Source organism: Xiphophorus couchianus, chromosome 11, assembly GCF_001444195.1.
Source record: "Xiphophorus couchianus chromosome 11, X_couchianus-1.0, whole genome shotgun sequence".
Taxonomy (NCBI): Eukaryota; Metazoa; Chordata; class Actinopteri; order Cyprinodontiformes; family Poeciliidae; genus Xiphophorus; species Xiphophorus couchianus.
Genome location: NC_040238.1, coordinates 2,399,840 through 2,418,624, shown reverse-complemented (window position 1 = coordinate 2,418,624; position 18,785 = coordinate 2,399,840). Strand labels below are relative to the sequence as shown.

Below are 18,785 nucleotides of genomic sequence, written 5' to 3'. Positions count from 1 at the left end.
CAATCAGATGAGAGACAAGGCATTCAACAGAGACAAACAAAATATACCACATATGCACACAGACACAAGGGCAAATTGAAACCACCAATAAGCCTAAAGTTTTGTTTAGAGTACCTTAAGAAAACTTATGCGCGCATGTGGAGAACATAAAAACCCAGGACCTTCTTGCTGCAAGGCAACAGTGCTACCAACTGCGCCACTGTGCAGCCCCTAAAAATCCCACAATCATTCAAAAATATATAAACAAGCAGCTGCTTACAGTAAAAAAAAAAATATATATTAAAATAACAATTCAATCCAATTTATTTATAACGCATATTTAAAAACAACAAATGGTTTACCAAAGTGCTGTGCATCAAGAGAATAAGTATAAAATAGTAAATAAAGTAAACACATAAAAATATATTTCACAACACATCAACTCACACAAATGTACAAGTAACTCATAATATACATAAAAAAGAGCAGCTGGACAGCAGGTATGATGGATAGGGTGGAGTAAGTCAATTAACACATTTAAAAACAAAAAAAGAATGCTAAAATTAATTCTGTTGCAAAATGGGCACCAGCTAAGAGCAGCCAGAATAAGAGTGATGTGTTCTCACCAGAGTGATTGTGTCCTATATATTAAAAACATATTTTAGGATGGAGTTTATAGTGTTGACTGGTGACAATGAAATGAAATAATTTCTGACAAATATTTTTATTTTTCCTTTTCAATTTTTACAAAGAACACCTGAAGAACACCTCTGTTATGTATTTTGACAGAAGGTTTTTTAGGAGAGACATAAACCTGTGATAAAGGCAAAAAAGTCTCTGTGTGATGACTGTGAAACAGGAAAGGGAAAGTAAGATTAGCTTATTCAGAAATGTGCTTCAGAAGTTCGCTTGCCTTTGTGATTCTGTGGAAGTGAACAAGATAAGTGAATTACAAGCATAGGCGTGAGACAGTTCTGTTTGACAGCACCGAAAAGTGCTGTCTACTTTTGTATATAACATATGTTAGCATAGCTGTCATTCTTAAAACTGCATATAATCAATTTTAGGTGGTACGAATTTATAGGACACCCAAAATGTTAAAGTAGTTGTATTTCTCCTAACTTTTCTAGCCTAAAAATCAATCAAACTAGTAACAACATGTTTGTTTTTAATAAGACCTGATGCATACCTGACCAGTATACTTTCTCAGTGACAAATACTCAGCAACCTGACTGTGCACAAATACACACATAAGAAACCATATCACATATAAAGCCCAACTTCACATGTATGAGTGGAGCATCTAATACGTTATTTTTTTAAAAGCTATTTCCTGCAACAGGAAGCCAAAACCACAGTGTAGGAACAGAAGACATATAGACATCAGATAATGTATGATAGTCCTGTCATGAACAAGATGTTATAAAGATTACACCCACTCAGATGATGCTGTATGTGTTGAAACTCTTTTTAGATTTATCCTGACTTGTTTCTGAAAAAGGCTTTTATATTTTAAAAACTTATTTGCATGTTGGTAACAACCTAAGTAGTAAATACAAGTAAATAAATCATAATTAATGCATTAACTATGTCATGTGCAATAAAGTGGAATGGAACAGTGCTAAGTTAGGGTTAGGGTATCAGGTGAACTTGCTAGTGTGGTTCAGATCATGTTTTACAGCATAACTCAAGTGCACAAGAGCTTCAGGTCACAAACATTATCCACCAGAGATTTCTGCTAAAAAGGGGAATTTGTGATTCAGTCAATTAATCAGTGAGGCCATGAAGTACCAAAACATTCCCATACCATTACAATACCATCTCCATGTTTGACTGTTTTTAAAAAAAATTGTTTTAGAGTCACATAACATTGATTCTGCACATTGAATTGTTGTTTTCGTGAATGCATAGGCTTGTCAGACAGTTTTTGGTACCGGAAACAAAACCCAACACGGAAGTGCTTAGCAGACAGGAAGTAAAGACCTCAAGTCACTAAGCTTCTACATGCCATGATGTCGACTCGTGTGCTTTTGTTTTTCTGTCTGTTTGGTCAAATACTGGCTAAAGAATCTCCTGGTAAGAGCTTATAAATCATTACTTTACCTATTAAATTATTGACATATGGTTGTATTAATAATGACTTTTATAATGAAGTTTGAATGTGTTTGAACTTTAACGCTACCTGATTTCCTGAAAGACTTTTGGCAGATCAAATCAAAATTTGTTTAACAGAATTGTCCTCCTTTCCATTTCTTTTTGTAACTATTCTTGCCGATCTATCATGTATGTAACACTACATATAGATTGGTATTAATTATTTTTATGTTTTATAATTTTAATCAAAAACTAAAGTAAATGTTTTTAAAAGTTAAAACAGTACTTGATTAAAAAAATAAAAAGAGGGGTTATATACTTTGTTCTATAAAGAGAAAAAGTTTTTGAATTTTGATTTAACTTTGGGTTCTTCAGATTATCACTTCAAAAGAAAAGAAAATCCCCTTTGACGTCAGTTCTTGGTGAAGCCGTTGTGTTTTTGTGTTTGTTCATGTCCGTACCGCAGTCAAAATGCTATCTAAATGTCAAATGATTCAAAGCTGGATCTCTCTCTTACTTCAATTTTTACATAAACCGAGATTGACATTTGTTTCAATTCTTAATAAAAATTGAAAAGAACACAAGAGTTATGTTGTGGCACCACCAAGAGAGGAATGACTGATCACAAATATAAGAGAAATCTCAAGTATTAATTAGCTAAAGCATTATTTATTAAATACAAATGTATTTATGTAATTGCAGTTATTTATCTATTCACACCTTGTCATTTAAGTTATAGTTATGGCACTAAAATATTCAATAAATTATAATTTTAAAAACTAAATGTATTTTCTCTGTAAAGCCAATAAAATATTATTTTCAGCTGTTCATAATAAAATAATGACATTTTCATGGGATTCAAATAATATTACAGGAATATACATAGTGATGTATATTTACTTCTGGTATATATTTGTAAATGTACATATTTTTGCCCGATTTGATAGTAAAACTTTTCAATCTTTTTTTATTTACAATAGATGTGGAGTGTTTAGTGATTAACCTGGAATCTCTGCGTTGTATGTGGAACCTGCAGGGGACTCCACAAGTCAACTACACCTTTTATAGCAGGTTTGTATCCAGTGGTAATCATTTATTTGACACGTGTTAAAGAATAAAACAAAATATAATTTTTTTGACTTAGTTAGTTAAGTCAAGTATCCCTGTACCAACCCCTGTAGACGAAATGGTGGTCACAGAGGTCGACATAAATGACGTACCACTAAACTGCAGAGAACTTCTTATTAAAGGAAAAACACAAGAGGAGATCAGGTTATTTAGTGGAGCCGTTGTCTCAACTAAAGGTCTTTACATGCCTGAAATTGAAAAAGGAGCAGGAGGACAAAGTATTTACATGTTCAGGGAAAAACACAAGAGCAAGTCAATAAAGCTGTGATGAGAATAAAGGAGATAATTTCTGAAGATGTGATCATCGCAAGGGGTTAGCACGCCCCGCATTTGGAGGCCTTAGACCCGCGGACGTCGCGGGTTCGACTCCCGGTCCCGACGACCTTTGCCGCATGTCCTCCTTCAAAAAAAAAAAAGGGCGTCGGCTCAGCTGGCTGCCTGCAGACGCAGCTCCCGTCGTGTGTGTGTGTTAATCTGTGTATAAAAAATTCTTGCTGTAACTGCGAAATAATTTCCCTGCTGGGATGAATAAAGTAATTCTTCTTCTTAAACAAGAATTAGCTGAATGCAGGAGTTATTTTTAATTTGTTTGTATTTGTATTTGTATTAGTTTGTATTTAGTCTTTTTTTTACTCTGACAACCCAAAATAAAATTATCTACAACTAATTACCTTTGTAAGTTACCTAATTAGTAAACAGAGTCTGCCCTGCTTTAATTTAAGCATACCACCCCAGTGATCAAACATGGTAATGGCAGTATCATACTTCTTTATAACTGGTCAGAAATTGTGGCAAATGTATAGAGCTAAATCCTAGAAGGAAACCAGCATATTTATTTTAGGATTTGTGTCTTTTAATTTGAATACTACAGAATTAGCTCTTTGTAATCACACACTGCCATATTATGATGAATTATGGAAAGAAACAAAAACAAAGCATAGGCAAAGCAAAATAAAACTAGCAACTACTTATGGTATTATGTATCTTCCAGCCACTCAGTGTCACTTTAAAGTCTGTGACTTAACTATTTACGAACAAAGTAAATTTTATTTTGGTCGTAATTTGGTTGAGTTAGAGAACATTTCTCCACAGGTCCAGAAATCTGGGAGGAACTATCTGTGCTGAATACCTGTCTGAGAATGGAACAAGAATAGGATGTACACTTCCCTACATCACACAGCAGAGATTCGACTCATTTTATACTAAACTGTGGGACGGCAACAAGGCCGACCCACCTCTAGATCGTGTTCCAGAGGTAAAACATGATCTTAAAGGAAAAGGTAATTTCATCTAAAGAATGGATAAAAAAAGACTCCGGTATTTTATTAAATACTGGAATACAGATATATGAAATTTCTCTCATTTCATATCCATGTTATCCCCAGTGAAATTAAACCCACCAACCAACCTGACAGTAATGAATGGATCCGACCTGAACCTGTGGTTTTACTGGAACCAGACTATAACATATTGTGTGGAGAGTGAAGTCAGAATTAGGAAAAACAACAACAGCTGGGAGGTACGTGGTTTGTTTTTTTTCCTTTTTGTTACCCATATTGTTCCAAAATCTTGTCTCATTAACTGTTTGTATCATAGGTTTCACCAATTTATAGTGGGCCGCAGAGTTATTGCCAAAACTTACCCTCCAGCACTGCCAGATATGAGCTGCAGGTCAGGATCAGGTTCAACAACTTCTGTGGGCAGTCTGAGTTCTGGAGTGACTGGAGTGACCCTGTGGTCTGGGGATTCAATAACACCACAGGTAAGGCTGCAGGATATATGGTATATACTGAGTTCATGCAGAAAGAAATTGTGTTAACAGGATGTGAATTTTTTCCTTTTTCCCAGTATCAAATATTAAAAATGAGGCAATGCCAGTGTGGACAGCAGTGCTGTATGTGGTGAGTGCCATCACCCTCATTCTTCTGGTTGTGATCCTACTGCACAATGAACGGTGAGTCATATCACTAATCATGATATTTTTTTCCTGCTCACTTTTTTTTTCTTTATATTAGATGTCCTTTGTTATATTTCTTTATGTTTCTCATTGTTTTTCTTTCCTGGACATGACTCTTTATATTATATCACAACCATATCAAAACTCCCGTTTCCTATTTTCTACATTACAAAACTCTTTTCCGGGTTGGTATAATGGTGGTATAATCTGATGCATCCATCTACATCCAACTGAAGCCCGATGTTTACAGACACTATTGCTAAACATTTTTTCCTGACTTTCTAACTTTAAATAAGTGTAAACTATTTAAAACTTTTCCTGTTAAAACAATTCTTAAATGTTAAAATAATTATTTCATAATTTGCTAATTTTGTATCACTTTACAAAATTAGCTTGTGACATAGACCACACACCATTGATGTTAAATTGTATTTCCAAAGAAGCTGTTTTTTTCTTTTGTTTTGTTTTGAATTCATGAAATATGATCTTTTTGAAGTTACAGAGTTTCACTTGCTTTATGCTTTTTTTATTTTACCTTCCCCTTTTGCTTTTTCGACTTGACACCTGTCACCACAAACCCTTATTGGAAATCTAGAAATAAATTATAGCAGGTGATTTTTGTTAAAGTGCAGCATTTTAGTATTCTAGAATGAGGTTAAGTTAAGTGAATGCTACTTCTTCACTATAAAAATGCTTGTCAAATGGATAAAAACATTCAGATTTGTATTTATTTCAAGTTATATGTGACATATTCTGTCCGTTGAGACAACAAAACTCAGGTCCTTTTTTAAACAAACCAACTTCTGTCAATAAGAATGTGATGTATGTTGATTTGGTTATATAAAAAAACACATTTTGATTGTCTGCAACTTTTACACAGAATCAAAATCATCCTGATTCCTCCACTTCCCAAACCAGCTCTGAACTCTCCTGATGTCGAGGTTAGTAGCATCTGGAGCCTTATTCCTGCCATCCTACAGTTTTCTATCTTTCTTTATCTGAATCATGTGTTGCATTGGTCTAAACCTGAGGGAGAAAAATGCATTTTTGCAACATCACAGAATGCAAGTCTCTCTGAATTATGCTGGTATGATGGAGGCCTGTTTTGAACAATTTATGAGTATTGGGATTAAGGAGGCAAAATGCCCAGTGTTCAACTGTACCTGAACTGTGATGTCACTATCCTGTTTTGTTTGTTTTGTTTTTTTTTCTTCCTTTTTTCCTATTTGAGGACCAACTGACCATCTGGAGAGGAAAACTTTGACTGCCTCCTAGTGGTTAAGAAACTATCAGTTAAATTAGAAAATAGCTCAGGCTGTCTATAGTTGGAGCCGCTTAAAAATTTTGAATGCGGATGTCACTGAGCATGTGATTAATGATTGTTGCAACATTTGATAGACATTTGTGTTGATTCTACAGCAGGGCATATCTTCAGTGGAGTCTCAGAATATATTAAAAGTTTAATTGGACAGTGTTACATGTAAAGTTTTAGCTCACTTAAATGATCATAGTTTGTTGTCTGGATGATACAAGTGTTTGTAACATATTTACCTGAGTAAAGATCATTATACAGGCTTCACCCTTCATTTTTTACAGTCTCTCTTTAATTTGAATGATGATAATAATGAATCTCTTATCCAGACAGAATAATAACTGTTTTCAACAAATCAAGACTCATAAAAGTCTGTGACATAGGTACAAAATCATTTAAAAATATGATTTTGCTCTTTAACTTATTAAACGTTCCGATGCTACGTTCTATCAACTCTCTGTGAATCACTCACTTTGCAAAACTTCTATTCAGTTCTGGAGGGCCAAACTCAGACTTGACTACGTGAAACTAACAGTCGACTTCAGAAAGTTAGAGGTAGATTTCTTGCTGTTTATTTCAGACAATTCAAATACATGAGGCTGTGTTGGTTATGCTCTGTTTACATCTGCAGCAGGTATGCTGTTTCCAAACGTTTGCAGGGAAATGTCCGCTTGTTGTTGAAAGCAGAGTGCCCTCTAGCGGTCAGACTTGGCATGCCAAATTGATAGACGTGACCAACAAGGCTTAGTTTTACAAGTTATAAGTTCTGCATCTCTAAGCTTAAGTAGGGGAAGAATTATTTTAATATTTATTCAGATAAACATGCATAACCACACTACTCCTATTTTCTCTTAAGGACAACTAATGCGGTTGCGATTTTGAGCGATTCTCCTTTTGCTTTACATTAACTTCATTGCTTTGTACTACTTCAATGTCAGTTTGAAAAGTGGCACTTTCCAGGTTTAAAGGTTTAAAGCTTATGTTTTGGAAACTGGAATTATGTTTTTATTAAAATACAAACTGAATACATATCTATGAAACTGAACTGTTGAACCAGTACAGTTAGATTGGATATGATGTTTGATGCATTTGATGCATTTGCTTTGTAAAAAAAATAAATGGGGATATAAGAAAATTTAAATGTTTTTCTCTTCTTTTAGGATTGGTTTCATTTCTCTAAAGGCCTTATTAAAGAAAGGTTTAACACCAACTTCAATGAGCGAGCCTGCACCGTGCGTGAGTACCAGCCAGTCTCTCGGTCTGACAGCAATGGCTCTGACAGCTCTCGCCTCACCACCACCACGGATCAAACCGACTGCTCTATCCCCATCACAGTGAACGAACCAGAGGACACGTCTGCTCCTTTTTACACCACCGTAATTGGTTCGGAAGAGGAGCAGCAGGTTTCTGTGTAAATGTCACCTCAGGCAAATTTACATGTCTCAAAGTAAAAAAAAAAAATCCTTCTTTTTATTTTGCGACAGATCTCCTGGGTTACTGGAGGAATATGTGTAGGATGTCTTTTAGGGAAATGGATGGAAATAAGAACATTGAAAACAATTAGAAATCAATAAATGAAAGAGGGATCAAGATTCCAAACTCCATACTCAATATTTCAGAGATTTGTTATTTACCTTCAGTTATGTTAAGTTTGGTTTTTATTAATGAGTTTTTCAATACTTTTTATATTACATAGATATAATTAGCTAGACCACTCAGCTATGAAACTGGTCTAGCTAAAGAGTGTTTATTTACTTATTGCTTAATTTTCTGTCTTATATACAGTACAGACCAAAAGTTTGGACACACCTTTTAATTCAATGAGTTTCCTTTATTTTCATGACTATTGACATTGTAGATTCACACTGAAGGCATCAAAACTATGAATAACACATGTGGAAATATGCACTAAACAAAAAAGGGTAAAACAACTGAAAATACCCCTTATATTCTAGTTTCTTCAAAGTAGCAACCTTTTGCTGTGATTACTGCTTTGCACACACTCTGCATTTTCTTGATGAGCTTCAAGAGGTAGTCACCTGAAATGGTTTTCACTTCATAGGTCAACTTGCCCTGTCAGGTTAATAAGTGGGATTTCTTGCCTTATAAATAGTCATGAAAATAAAGAAAACCCATTGAATTAGAAGGTGTGTCCAAACTTTTGGTCTGTACTGTACATATTTTTTCCATGCAAGGTATATTAAGGATCTGAATTTTCAACATTTTATTTTGAAATATTTAATAACAGTATTAACATTGATCTGTATTTAGGACTCCAGCAGCTTTGTATAAACATGCTATATATAAGTACTTTTACATATTTTTACCAAGTTACAATGATGGCGCATGGTATGAGAGTATGAGGGCTGAAAGTTTCTACAGCTACAAAAAACTTTTTTTATGCAAAACAATACTGCCGAATAATCAGTTACACGTTTTTAATCTGCTGTTGTAAAACCTTTAAAATCTACAGGTCGGCTATGTACTCCTAAAAAATTACATGGTTTGAACAATTGACACTGTATTGAGATAAATCTTTATTGTCATTGTCACAAGCACAACAAAATTTAAAAGGTTGCTATCCCTTCACCAAATTTTATTCCAGTGGTTTCCGTTTGAATATTATATAAATGTAATCTTTTGACTTCTTGATGTATATATTTAATATCAAGATTAAAGTTTGTTTTTTGATTATCATTCTTCATTATTCTTCATTCCCCTTCTACTTATTGCAAGGAAACAATAAGAACAACATTAACACCATGTACGGTCCATATTAATGATTGTGGCAGAAAGGCAATCCTAAAAATAAAGCAAACGCTACAACTGAGCTGTGTCTATCAAGACATATTCAGATCCAAGTACAGATCTAAATCTATTTGAGAATCTTTAGCAATGCTAAAACAAAAACAAAGGTTTTGCAACAATAGTCTTTTGGAAAGATTTTGGCATAATTATTTACTTTTACCCATTGTTACCTGCTTCTTGTCTAAACCCTTGGTTAACCCTTAGACAAGTTGTTAACAGTCTATCAGTCAGGACTAATAGGCACTAAATTCTAACAGAATAGCTTTCTAACCATATAGATTTTAAAGGTTTTCTTGGCTTTCTATGCTTTTTTGCACCTCTTTTTCTTCATGTGATTAATACTTATTCCCTGTTACTTTCTTTGTAACACCAAATGGCTGGTTTCTTTTGCACAAGATAATAAAAGTACACATTAAAGTCTCCAGGTTTTCTAACAATTTGCAGTTGTAAGTGCAGCTAAGAGTGGTTCTACAAAATGTTCACTCACAAGAGCTGAATACTCAATCCAATTTAATCTTTACTGGCAGACTTTACATCCATAGTTATAATTAAAAACAATGCATAAACCATAACCAAAACAGTTATGATATAAAAAAACAGTTATGATATAAAACCATAATATAAATAAATTCCTCAGTTACTTAAAAAGTAATCAATTCACATACACACAAATCATCATCAGACTGAATGAAAAACGGGATCTAATTACTCACTATCGGATTGTGACATAAATATTTTTGTGAGACGCTGCATTACTTCAATGTATCCTGTCCAGTCACCTCGGTGTCCGTTAGGGGGAGCAGGGTTTCTGCTCAGCACGGAACCGAATCAACGCATTTTCCAGATTCAAGAAGGGCAGGGCGGCTGGCCCCCGCAAGAGGAGAGCTGCTTCTCAGACTGCTTGTTGTGCTATCAGATGAGATTTAAGATTGAACTGTGTGGTTAGTTGGTTTTTTACCCTACACACAGACAAAATAGTTTGCATCCTAAAAGCACAGGAGGGAAAATGACAGATCCTGTTGTAGCAGACACTCGCCGGTTGAATTCCAAACCCCAGGACCTGACGGATGCTTACGGCCCCCCGAGCAATTTTCTGGAAATAGACGTTTATGATCCACAGATCGTGGGAGTCGGGCGGAACCGTTACACAACTTACGAAGTTCGGATGAGGGTAAGTGTCGAAGCACTGGTCTAAACACTTAAGAGTTACATAGCTTCTTGTGCTAAGCTAACAGGTTATCACAGAATTGTTGCTTAGCCTGTTAGCATGGAAGAAGATGGAGGTGTCAAGCTGAGGATGGCCGCCTGGGGTTTCTCGAAGCGGCGCTCCGTTAAAACTCAGACGCCGGGGATTATCCGTGGCCTGGTCTTGCTGATAGTTTTCGTCCGAGAGCTATAGATGTTGTTAGCAGGAGTGATTTGCCTGAACCTCAACGTCGCCCTACTTGAGTACGGTTGAAGTTAGCGTATTTTATACTACAGCAACGACTTTCAGTTATTTAATTACATTCAGTAAAATGTAGCTACTTAATCCGGAATTCATGAAGTATAAAGTAAACACCGGAAAGCTAATGGCTAACCAGAATGGATAGTGGCAGTGTCAACAAATGTGCTAATTAAGCATTTCTTGCCTTTTGCAAGCAGAAATACATATAACCCTATAATGTTTGCAAACAAACGATGATGGATTTAGGTATATGTATTTAGGATAATCTTGTAATTGCACAAAGTATCGAGATGTGTTAGCCTGTTGCTGTTTAAAAAAACTGCAACTTTACCATACTTCCTTTGGCAGTTAGGGCTGTAAAAGTATGAAAAAAAGAAAACCACAAACTCAGCGTAATTTTGAGGAAGCTGAGGTTGACCATTGTACCGACACCGGATTTGTGTAAGTTGGTGTCCTGCAACTTGGGATGCAACACTAAGTTTGTTGCCTATGTAAAGTTAAGTGTTGGCAACATGTTGAAGAACTAATGAGAATCATGAAAACTATTATGTGTGTAACTTTAAAAATATATATTTTAAAAACTGAAATTTCTGGTTTATTTATGCAATCATATTTACTCTGAAATGTTTATAAATGCATTGCTCAAAATCATAAATTATACAGTTTAAGAAGCAAAAATGGTCTCACTAAACAGCAGATTTACCACTAAATCTACTGGTTTACCACTAAATATGCTGGTTTAGTGGTAAGAACTAATTCCAGGTAATTGAAATTAAAGTGTTTCTTTAATCAGCCAAAACGTATTTTATTGTACTAAACATCTCTAGCTACATCTCTATGGGTAACACATCACCATTAAAACAGCAACAGAGAATATTGTGTTTTGAAACATACAGATATTGAGCTAACATTCATTATCAAAAAATAAGAAAAAAAAAACAAACTAATAGATCAAACTTCACTAGGTGTGTCACTAAAAGAACAGATAAAAGAAATTGATTGTAATGATGTTTTGGATGTGTTTAAATTATCATTTGAAATATCAAAACAACAACCAGTAGGAGCAAATTAAAAGCTGTTTTAGGATAGTCAGAGATCTCTTTATAAATTTCAATCATTTTTTTTAAATCTGTGAACTTTTGGCTAAGATTAAATGTAATAGAAATATTAACACTGGTCACATTGTTTTTTTGATGACAGTCCATTAACTGTTGCTAGAGTAAATAAAAAGAATACAAGAAACACTGCTAAAATTTAATCTTAATGAAGGTGGTGTCACTATTTTTTTCTGTTCTCTACCCAGACAAACCTTCCTATTTTCAAATTGAAGGACTCGTGTGTGAGGAGAAGATACAGTGACTTTGAGTGGTTAAAGAATGAGCTGGAAAGAGACAGTAAGGTGAGTATGCAGTTATTTAGTCATTTTCTGGAGCGCTGGACATTTCACAATCTTTTTTTTTTTTTTTCGTTTTAGTTTTGAAGATTTGAGTATTTTCTGACCTGATTCTTGGTGTACAAATAGAAGCTGTCTGATGCAGGATATTTTTCTTCCAAAGCGGCATAAAGTTTATGCCTGCCTTGAGGACATTTTAACCCAATTTGATAACCAAAGACTAAACAGTACTTCTTTTTATAATTTAATCATAGTTTATTGTAGGACAGGGGTATCAAACTCATTTTTATTGGGCTATGCCAAGATCATGAATGTCCTCAAAGGGCTGGTTGTGGCAGAATTTATTGATAAAACATGACAAAATGTAAAAGAAAAAAATCATGGTATGATTGCTTTTTTTATAGCAGATACAAGAGTGGAGGGTGAAATTATCTTGTAGCTTTGGGTGAAATAACGTAGGGTTATTTGAAAAATCTTGCCAGGTAAACCGGTAATATTGGTTTATATTGGGATGTTGTTTTTGATATCTGTTACCATCAGTCCAATTTTTTACCTTCATCTGTGCCCTTCATGGACCCTTTCTGCTGTGTGAAACATTGAATTTAGCTTTTTTTCCCTTACTTTTATTTACTATTCAATAATTATTACATCTATTTGGCATAAAAGCTGCCTCATGCCTTCTGATTTTTGTTGGCAATGAGTCCTGTGGTGTAAAATTATCTGACTATTAGGACGTTTTAAATCTGATGTTGATTATATTACGAGATAAAATGTTCCACCACAATCCCCTCTTTTGATAAGAAGATATATAATAATTTTATATTATTCAAATAAAATTTTATTTAATCTCCACTGTTTAGGCTTTTTGCAGGTGCCTGTGGTCTTTTTCTTGTCAGAAACTTTTCCATTTCTAGCTTATGGAGCAAAGCAACTAGATAAATTTGATTGAAAGATGAGCGTGGTAAATAACGTTTTCTTCAATTTTCCCTCCGTGGGGCAATAAAGGCTATTTTATCTTCTATTGCCATCTTCAATAAGTTATTTTAACAATAATTTATAATAATGATTGAAAAACAGATTACATTAAGTAAAAAAGTTTTTACATTTATGGTTTAAAAATTTATTGGAATTCTTTTTTTTTTTTTTTCTTCATCTTCTCTCCTGCTTTGAGTTCCCCACTTTGAAAAACACCATTAGCCAACAATTACTGCATTCCAAACTCTCCTATTAGAGTTAATATTGTGCACACTGACTTCAAGATGACAATACTTTTGCAATATATTGTGCAGCCCTAACATCATGTGCTGTTTGTCATTTAAAGTAGAATTAACATTGTAACGTAGCCTTTGGAAATGTTAAAGGTGATGTTTCCACCAACCTTCAAAACAAGAAATAGTTGATGTTTTGACCTTTTAACACAATTTATGTTTGTTTTTTTTTTTATTCAGATTGTAGTACCACCTTTGCCGGGCAAAGCCCTGAAGAGACAGTTGCCATTCCGTGGAGATGAGGGCCTTTTTGAGGAGGCCTTCATCGAGGAGCGGCGAGTCGGGCTGGAGCAGTTCATCAACAGGTCAGCAAGCTCAGCATCCTCCAAGTTACAAAAATATTATTCTGTTAAGGTGCATTACTACTAAAAAATGGACTTTGTAATTTGTGAGGTGACAAAAAAAATATTATCATAAGACTTTGCTTTTTGGTACTTTAATGCAAAGCTTTGGGGTTACATCTGGAAGGAAATGCATCAAAGATGTTGATTTTAACAGATTGACAATAGTTATCTCACTACCTCTAAACATTGTAACCCAGTCTTTGTATTGGCATGTCCTTTTTACTAATCAAAAACTGCATTCAGCTAGTTTTTCATGTTAACGACCAAAAGCAGGCAGTTTAATTTCTCCTTTTGTGTGTTTGTACAGAATTGCGGGTCACCCCTTGGCCCAGAACGAGCGCTGTCTTCACATGTTTCTTCAGGAGGAAACCATTGACCGTAACTACATTCCTGGAAAAGTACGACACTAAGTTTAATGTGGGAAGATGGTGGGGAGGTGAAAACTGTGGGGGGTGTAGAATGGACTGCCTCTTGCCTTTATTTTCACAAGCAACTTCTCTTTCTCTCTTCCCACTTTCTTCTTCTTCTCTCACTCTCTATTTGATTGTAAACACTTTATGTTGGAGTTGAGAATACGTTCTTCTGCTACTCTTAAAGACGTGTCGACTATGTTTCAGACAACTCGTTGACTCTTTTCGCCCTTGTTAGTTTGTTTTAAAACTGTACAATAAGGAAGACACTCCTAGTAGTTCTGATTGTATTGTGAATATGTGGCTATTAATTGCAGAAATTAGATTACTGTTACAGTTCATCCAGAACTTCTCTAATAAATGTCACATATTCAAGATGGTAATATTATGTGAATAGACTAGAATAATGACTGTGTTTGCTTGAACTAATGTTTATTTTAGAGATGCATACAGACTGTAACTGATATTTCTGATCTTGTTTTGTTCTCTTGTTTTTATTTTCTTTTTTTTTCTTTTTAGGTATGAATGAAGTAAGTTTACTTTATTTTCATCTCTAAGAGCTTTCTGATGGTTAAAGGTGTTTGCATGGGGACTCTATAGACCAAAGGCAATAGTTCACAGATACTTAAGTAAAAAATATGAATACTGCATATAAATCAGAAATCAGGCTGCTGTGACTCAGTCTTTTAATTATGCCTCACTGATTCTCTGGTGGTTACCTAAAAATAAGGTTCTGCAATCCAGTTGTGTTTAAATTCAAATTTGATCAATTATGTTTTGGTTTGCAGAGGTTACTGAGTCAAGCAGTGCAAAAGCACACCTACTATTTTAAAGTCATGTGAACTATTGTTTGTTAGGAAAGGAGGGCTGTACACCTGTAACAGTAGCTCTTTTATATCATTTCTCAAACTAATTATGATGCATTTTTATAATTAATTGCACTAATCACTGCCTGCATGGGACACTTGCACGCTTTCTTTGTAATTATTCATCTGGCTTTGCTGGATCTGAAGTTTGCTTTGCATGATGTGATCACCATTACGTTGCCCAGTGTGTTAATTCAGACTTGAAACACTTTCAGACCTGGATGTATAGTATAAAAAAGCATTTGTATATCTGTGTCTGAAAGACTTGCTTACCAGTTGTGCCAAAATTATGATCTGCTTATTTTATCTTCAAGCTCCAACCTGCATCCAAATCCAATCAGTTTATATCTATTGAACTTTTCACATTTTAGCTTGTTGCAATGTCTTCTAGTGGGACTTGTGATAAACCAACACAATGCAACTCAGAATTGTGAAGTGGAAAGTAGAAAAAACCTGGTTCTCAAATTGATTTTGCAAATTAAAATCTGAAAAGTGTGGTGTGTGTTTATATTTAACCTCACACTTTGTAGAATCCCTAGTTCAGTGAAATGACAGCCCCAAGTCTTTGCAGGTCTAGAAACAAATCTTTGCCTACTCTTTGCAAAATAATCCAAGCTAAGTTGGATGGAGAGAATCCATGAATATTGATCTTCAAGACTTGCCACAGGGGATCAACTGTAATTAGGCCTGAACTTTGACTACACCATCCCAACACACAAGTATGCTGTGCCCTAAACCATCGTAGTGTATCGGGGCTGAATGCAAAATGCACAAAACGTTTTTTAAGATTATTTGTAAAAGTTTTTAACTATGACATTTTTCTTCCACTTCACACTTGTTCACAGCTTTGATATATCAATATCCCAATCACATATATTGAAGTTTGTGGTTGTTATGTGACAAAATGTGAACATGTTAAAGGAGAATAAACACAGCAATTCATTTGTAGTCTGTGTCCAATGAATGAAATTCATGCAATCTCCATGCATTTGATGAAAAAAAATCTTTTTAATTCCCGCTTGTTGGATAATCAGTCTTTCCTGCTGAAATGGCACATTTGCATTGCATGATACCCTAATGGTGAAGTCTGTTGCAAAGCATTTACTAATTCCATCAAAGGTGTTGGGGAATGGATATGATAAAAATATGGTACAAGCTGTTTTGTATTGTGAAGCTCCTATGAATCTTCTGTTACAATGTCTGTTGAATGTTACATTTCAACGCAAGAAGAAAAAAGCAACATGAAATTTGTTAAAACTTATAAAAATTGCTGAGTTTGTCTTGAGTAGTGCTTGTGTGTCTAAGTCCAATGAGTCAGCATGTCCAGTGTTATTTCAGAACTCTTGAATAATCTGTGTTGTGTAGCTACTGCAGAGAACCGTTGCTTTTATGCATGCTGTAAAACTAAGGGAACCTGTCACTGCTAACCAGGAGTGTTCAGCACTGATAAAATGATCTAGCAGTCGACAAGCTGTTGTGATCTGTTGTGTGCACTATCCCTTACATCAGTGCACCAGTCTGTTTTTAATAGCATTTTCTGCATCCTGTTTCTCTCTCTTTCTCTCTCTTATTGGAAAGAACAGATACACCTGCGCCTGCTCTATGTACATTTATTTCTACATCACGTTAATACAAAGCTGATGGGAATGTGAGAAGTCTCCGGATATGCGAGAGGAGCACAACTCCTGGACAAAAACCTAAAATCAATGTATGAATAAGTTCATTTGGTCATTCCACATACCATATGTACATTACTTTGAATAAATTGGTTAAGAAGAAAAAGTGCTATATACAGTATAAACTTTAATCTTTTTGTTTAATTTTTTAACAATGATTATGTTTTCTGATCGCTTTCCAGTTGGTTTGATACAAAACTGTCATTTGCTTTCATTGGTGTTCAAGCGTTCTTTTCACAATATCCTCCCAAAGTTACGCAACATGTAGCATTCCTGAAAAAGACAGCAACTTGTCATTCCGGTCAGGATATTTTCCCTTGAATTACACTTTTTTTCTATGTTATTTGGATGCTATTAAAACAGGTTCAAGTGTTAACCCTGATTGTTAGTTACTGAATCAGCATGCCTACATATTGGCTGTATGTGGTCAGATCAGCTAGTAATAAAGTTAAGTTAGGTAAACACCCATAATCTAAGCACTGTGACAAGCGGTTCATTACATGAACAATATTTTTTTTGCGGATCTGTTTTCGGGGGAATATAATATAAGGCTTCATTTGGTCTTACTTCCTGCTGTTTGATTCTTCATCAAAATTATTGTGAAGTGTATTATTATTATTATTATTACATGCTGTCATTGCAGTTCCACTTTGGGTGGTGAGGAGGAACCTTGTTAATTCTGTCCACCAATAAATTTCCTGCTGGCTGCTGTGTCCTGTCGCTTTCTTTTTGTTTAGGAGGAAGGGAAATTTGAACTAGCCTTTCGTTTTGTCATTAGTGCATGAACCAGAGAGTTCAGACTGGGTGACTGACCTGCAGGGGAGCTAATTGGCTTAAAATAGGAAATAAGAACCTTGTGGTAATGCTTTAGTTTTAATCTGTTTCAGTTTGAAATGATCTTAATGTCATATTACTGTTAAGGGTTTCACAGTTGCATCATTTCTATGTTTAAGCTTCTTTTTTAAGCTTTAAGTTGAACAACTTTAATAGTTACGATATGAAAGGTTTTCACTTTGGTTTAAACAAGGAAGTTTTCAATCTTTGTTTGGTTTACAAGTTTGGACTGTTGTATACTTATTGCAGCTTTATATGCAGTTATTTAGTCCTGATAAACTCCATAATTTTCTGGCCACATGTATGTGCATCCTTGGCTAAATGCAAGGATGCAAATACTTGAATACTTTGTATTCAAAATGTCACTGTGTTTTTGTCAATCTAGTTAACGACTGGGAAAAGCCCAATTATGACCCATTTCCAGTTTCCATTCTACACAGTGACATTTTTGAATACTTTGTATTCAAAATGTGTGCTTAAAAGAGTTCATGTTGGTTGCACTCTAACGAGGTTAGTGGCTTATGAAGCATTTCAAATCCTTCACCATATTTCTTTTCCAGGACTAAATCATAGATTTATAATCTTAAAGGACAGTTCTAGTTGAGATCCTGGTGATTTTTAGTACGTCACTTAACAGTATTTTTTGCCACCAATGTATAATGTATTTAAAATAAAGCCTGGATGTGTTTACATATTTCATTGTGAGATTCTGCAACTGCATAAATATGAATTCATTTTTGCTTTTCACAGAGATGCCTATGAATGAGATCAACATTTACGTTATAAAGTTTAGATTGTCCCACTTTCATCTTATAGAGAAATGATTACACTCCCTCTTTTCTGTTTACTTGTGGCCTGAAATAAGTTTTTAATATCTGTTCAGAATTCTGAATTTTATTCTTTGTTTTAAACATGTCTGATCTTTCTCCTGCTGTCGCCTTGGGCTTTGGGAAATGCAGGGAGGGATTATCAGCAGAGGAAATTCTGGCCACAGGTGGATTAAACCTGTCCAGGAATAGTGGTCTTGTGATGCAGATCTTGAACCACAGGAGCTCTAAATCAACAGCTCTGACTTCAATTAGACACAACTGGGTTTTACAAAAAGAATAGAAAATTAAATATGAGAGAGAACTGCAAACCTTGGTATGTAAAGTTTTTTTTTTTTTAGTAATTCAATGTATGATTGAATGCACTTTGTGGTTAAAACAAACAAAAGAAAGAATGAGCCGTTATTCCTGGGGTTCATAGGCCATCCGAACTTTTCTCCAT

General features: G+C 34.8%; 2 protein-coding genes across 4 annotated transcripts; both read left to right on the top strand.

Annotated features, from left to right (window-relative positions):
• Positions 1-1,925: 1,925 nt before the first annotated feature.
• LOC114152754 (cytokine receptor common subunit gamma-like) lies at positions 1,926-7,979 on the top strand. Its single transcript, XM_028030739.1, has 8 exons — positions 1,926-2,055; positions 3,054-3,144; positions 4,294-4,481; positions 4,587-4,720; positions 4,798-4,963; positions 5,050-5,155; positions 6,039-6,099; positions 7,631-7,979. The coding sequence occupies exons 1-8, from the start codon at positions 1,989-1,991 to the stop codon at positions 7,883-7,885; spliced, it is 1,068 nt and encodes a 355-aa protein (XP_027886540.1). The 5' UTR covers positions 1,926-1,988; the 3' UTR covers positions 7,886-7,979.
• Positions 7,980-10,102: 2,123 nt separating this feature from the next.
• Positions 10,103-17,393, top strand: snx12 (sorting nexin 12). 3 transcript variants are annotated; one of them, XM_028030742.1, is made up of 6 exons: positions 10,103-10,449; positions 12,029-12,124; positions 13,567-13,691; positions 14,038-14,128; positions 14,660-14,670; positions 16,583-17,393. In XM_028030742.1, the coding sequence occupies exons 1-5, from the start codon at positions 10,285-10,287 to the stop codon at positions 14,663-14,665; spliced, it is 483 nt and encodes a 160-aa protein (XP_027886543.1). In that variant the 5' UTR covers positions 10,103-10,284; the 3' UTR covers positions 14,666-14,670; positions 16,583-17,393. The 3 variants fall into 3 exon arrangements, with proteins under 3 accessions (XP_027886543.1, XP_027886541.1, XP_027886542.1); XM_028030741.1 differs by having other exon boundaries at positions 10,104-10,449; positions 16,590-17,393; XM_028030740.1 differs by lacking the exons at positions 14,660-14,670; positions 16,583-17,393 and having other exon boundaries at positions 14,038-14,555.
• The last annotated feature ends 1,392 nt before the right edge of the window (positions 17,394-18,785 follow it).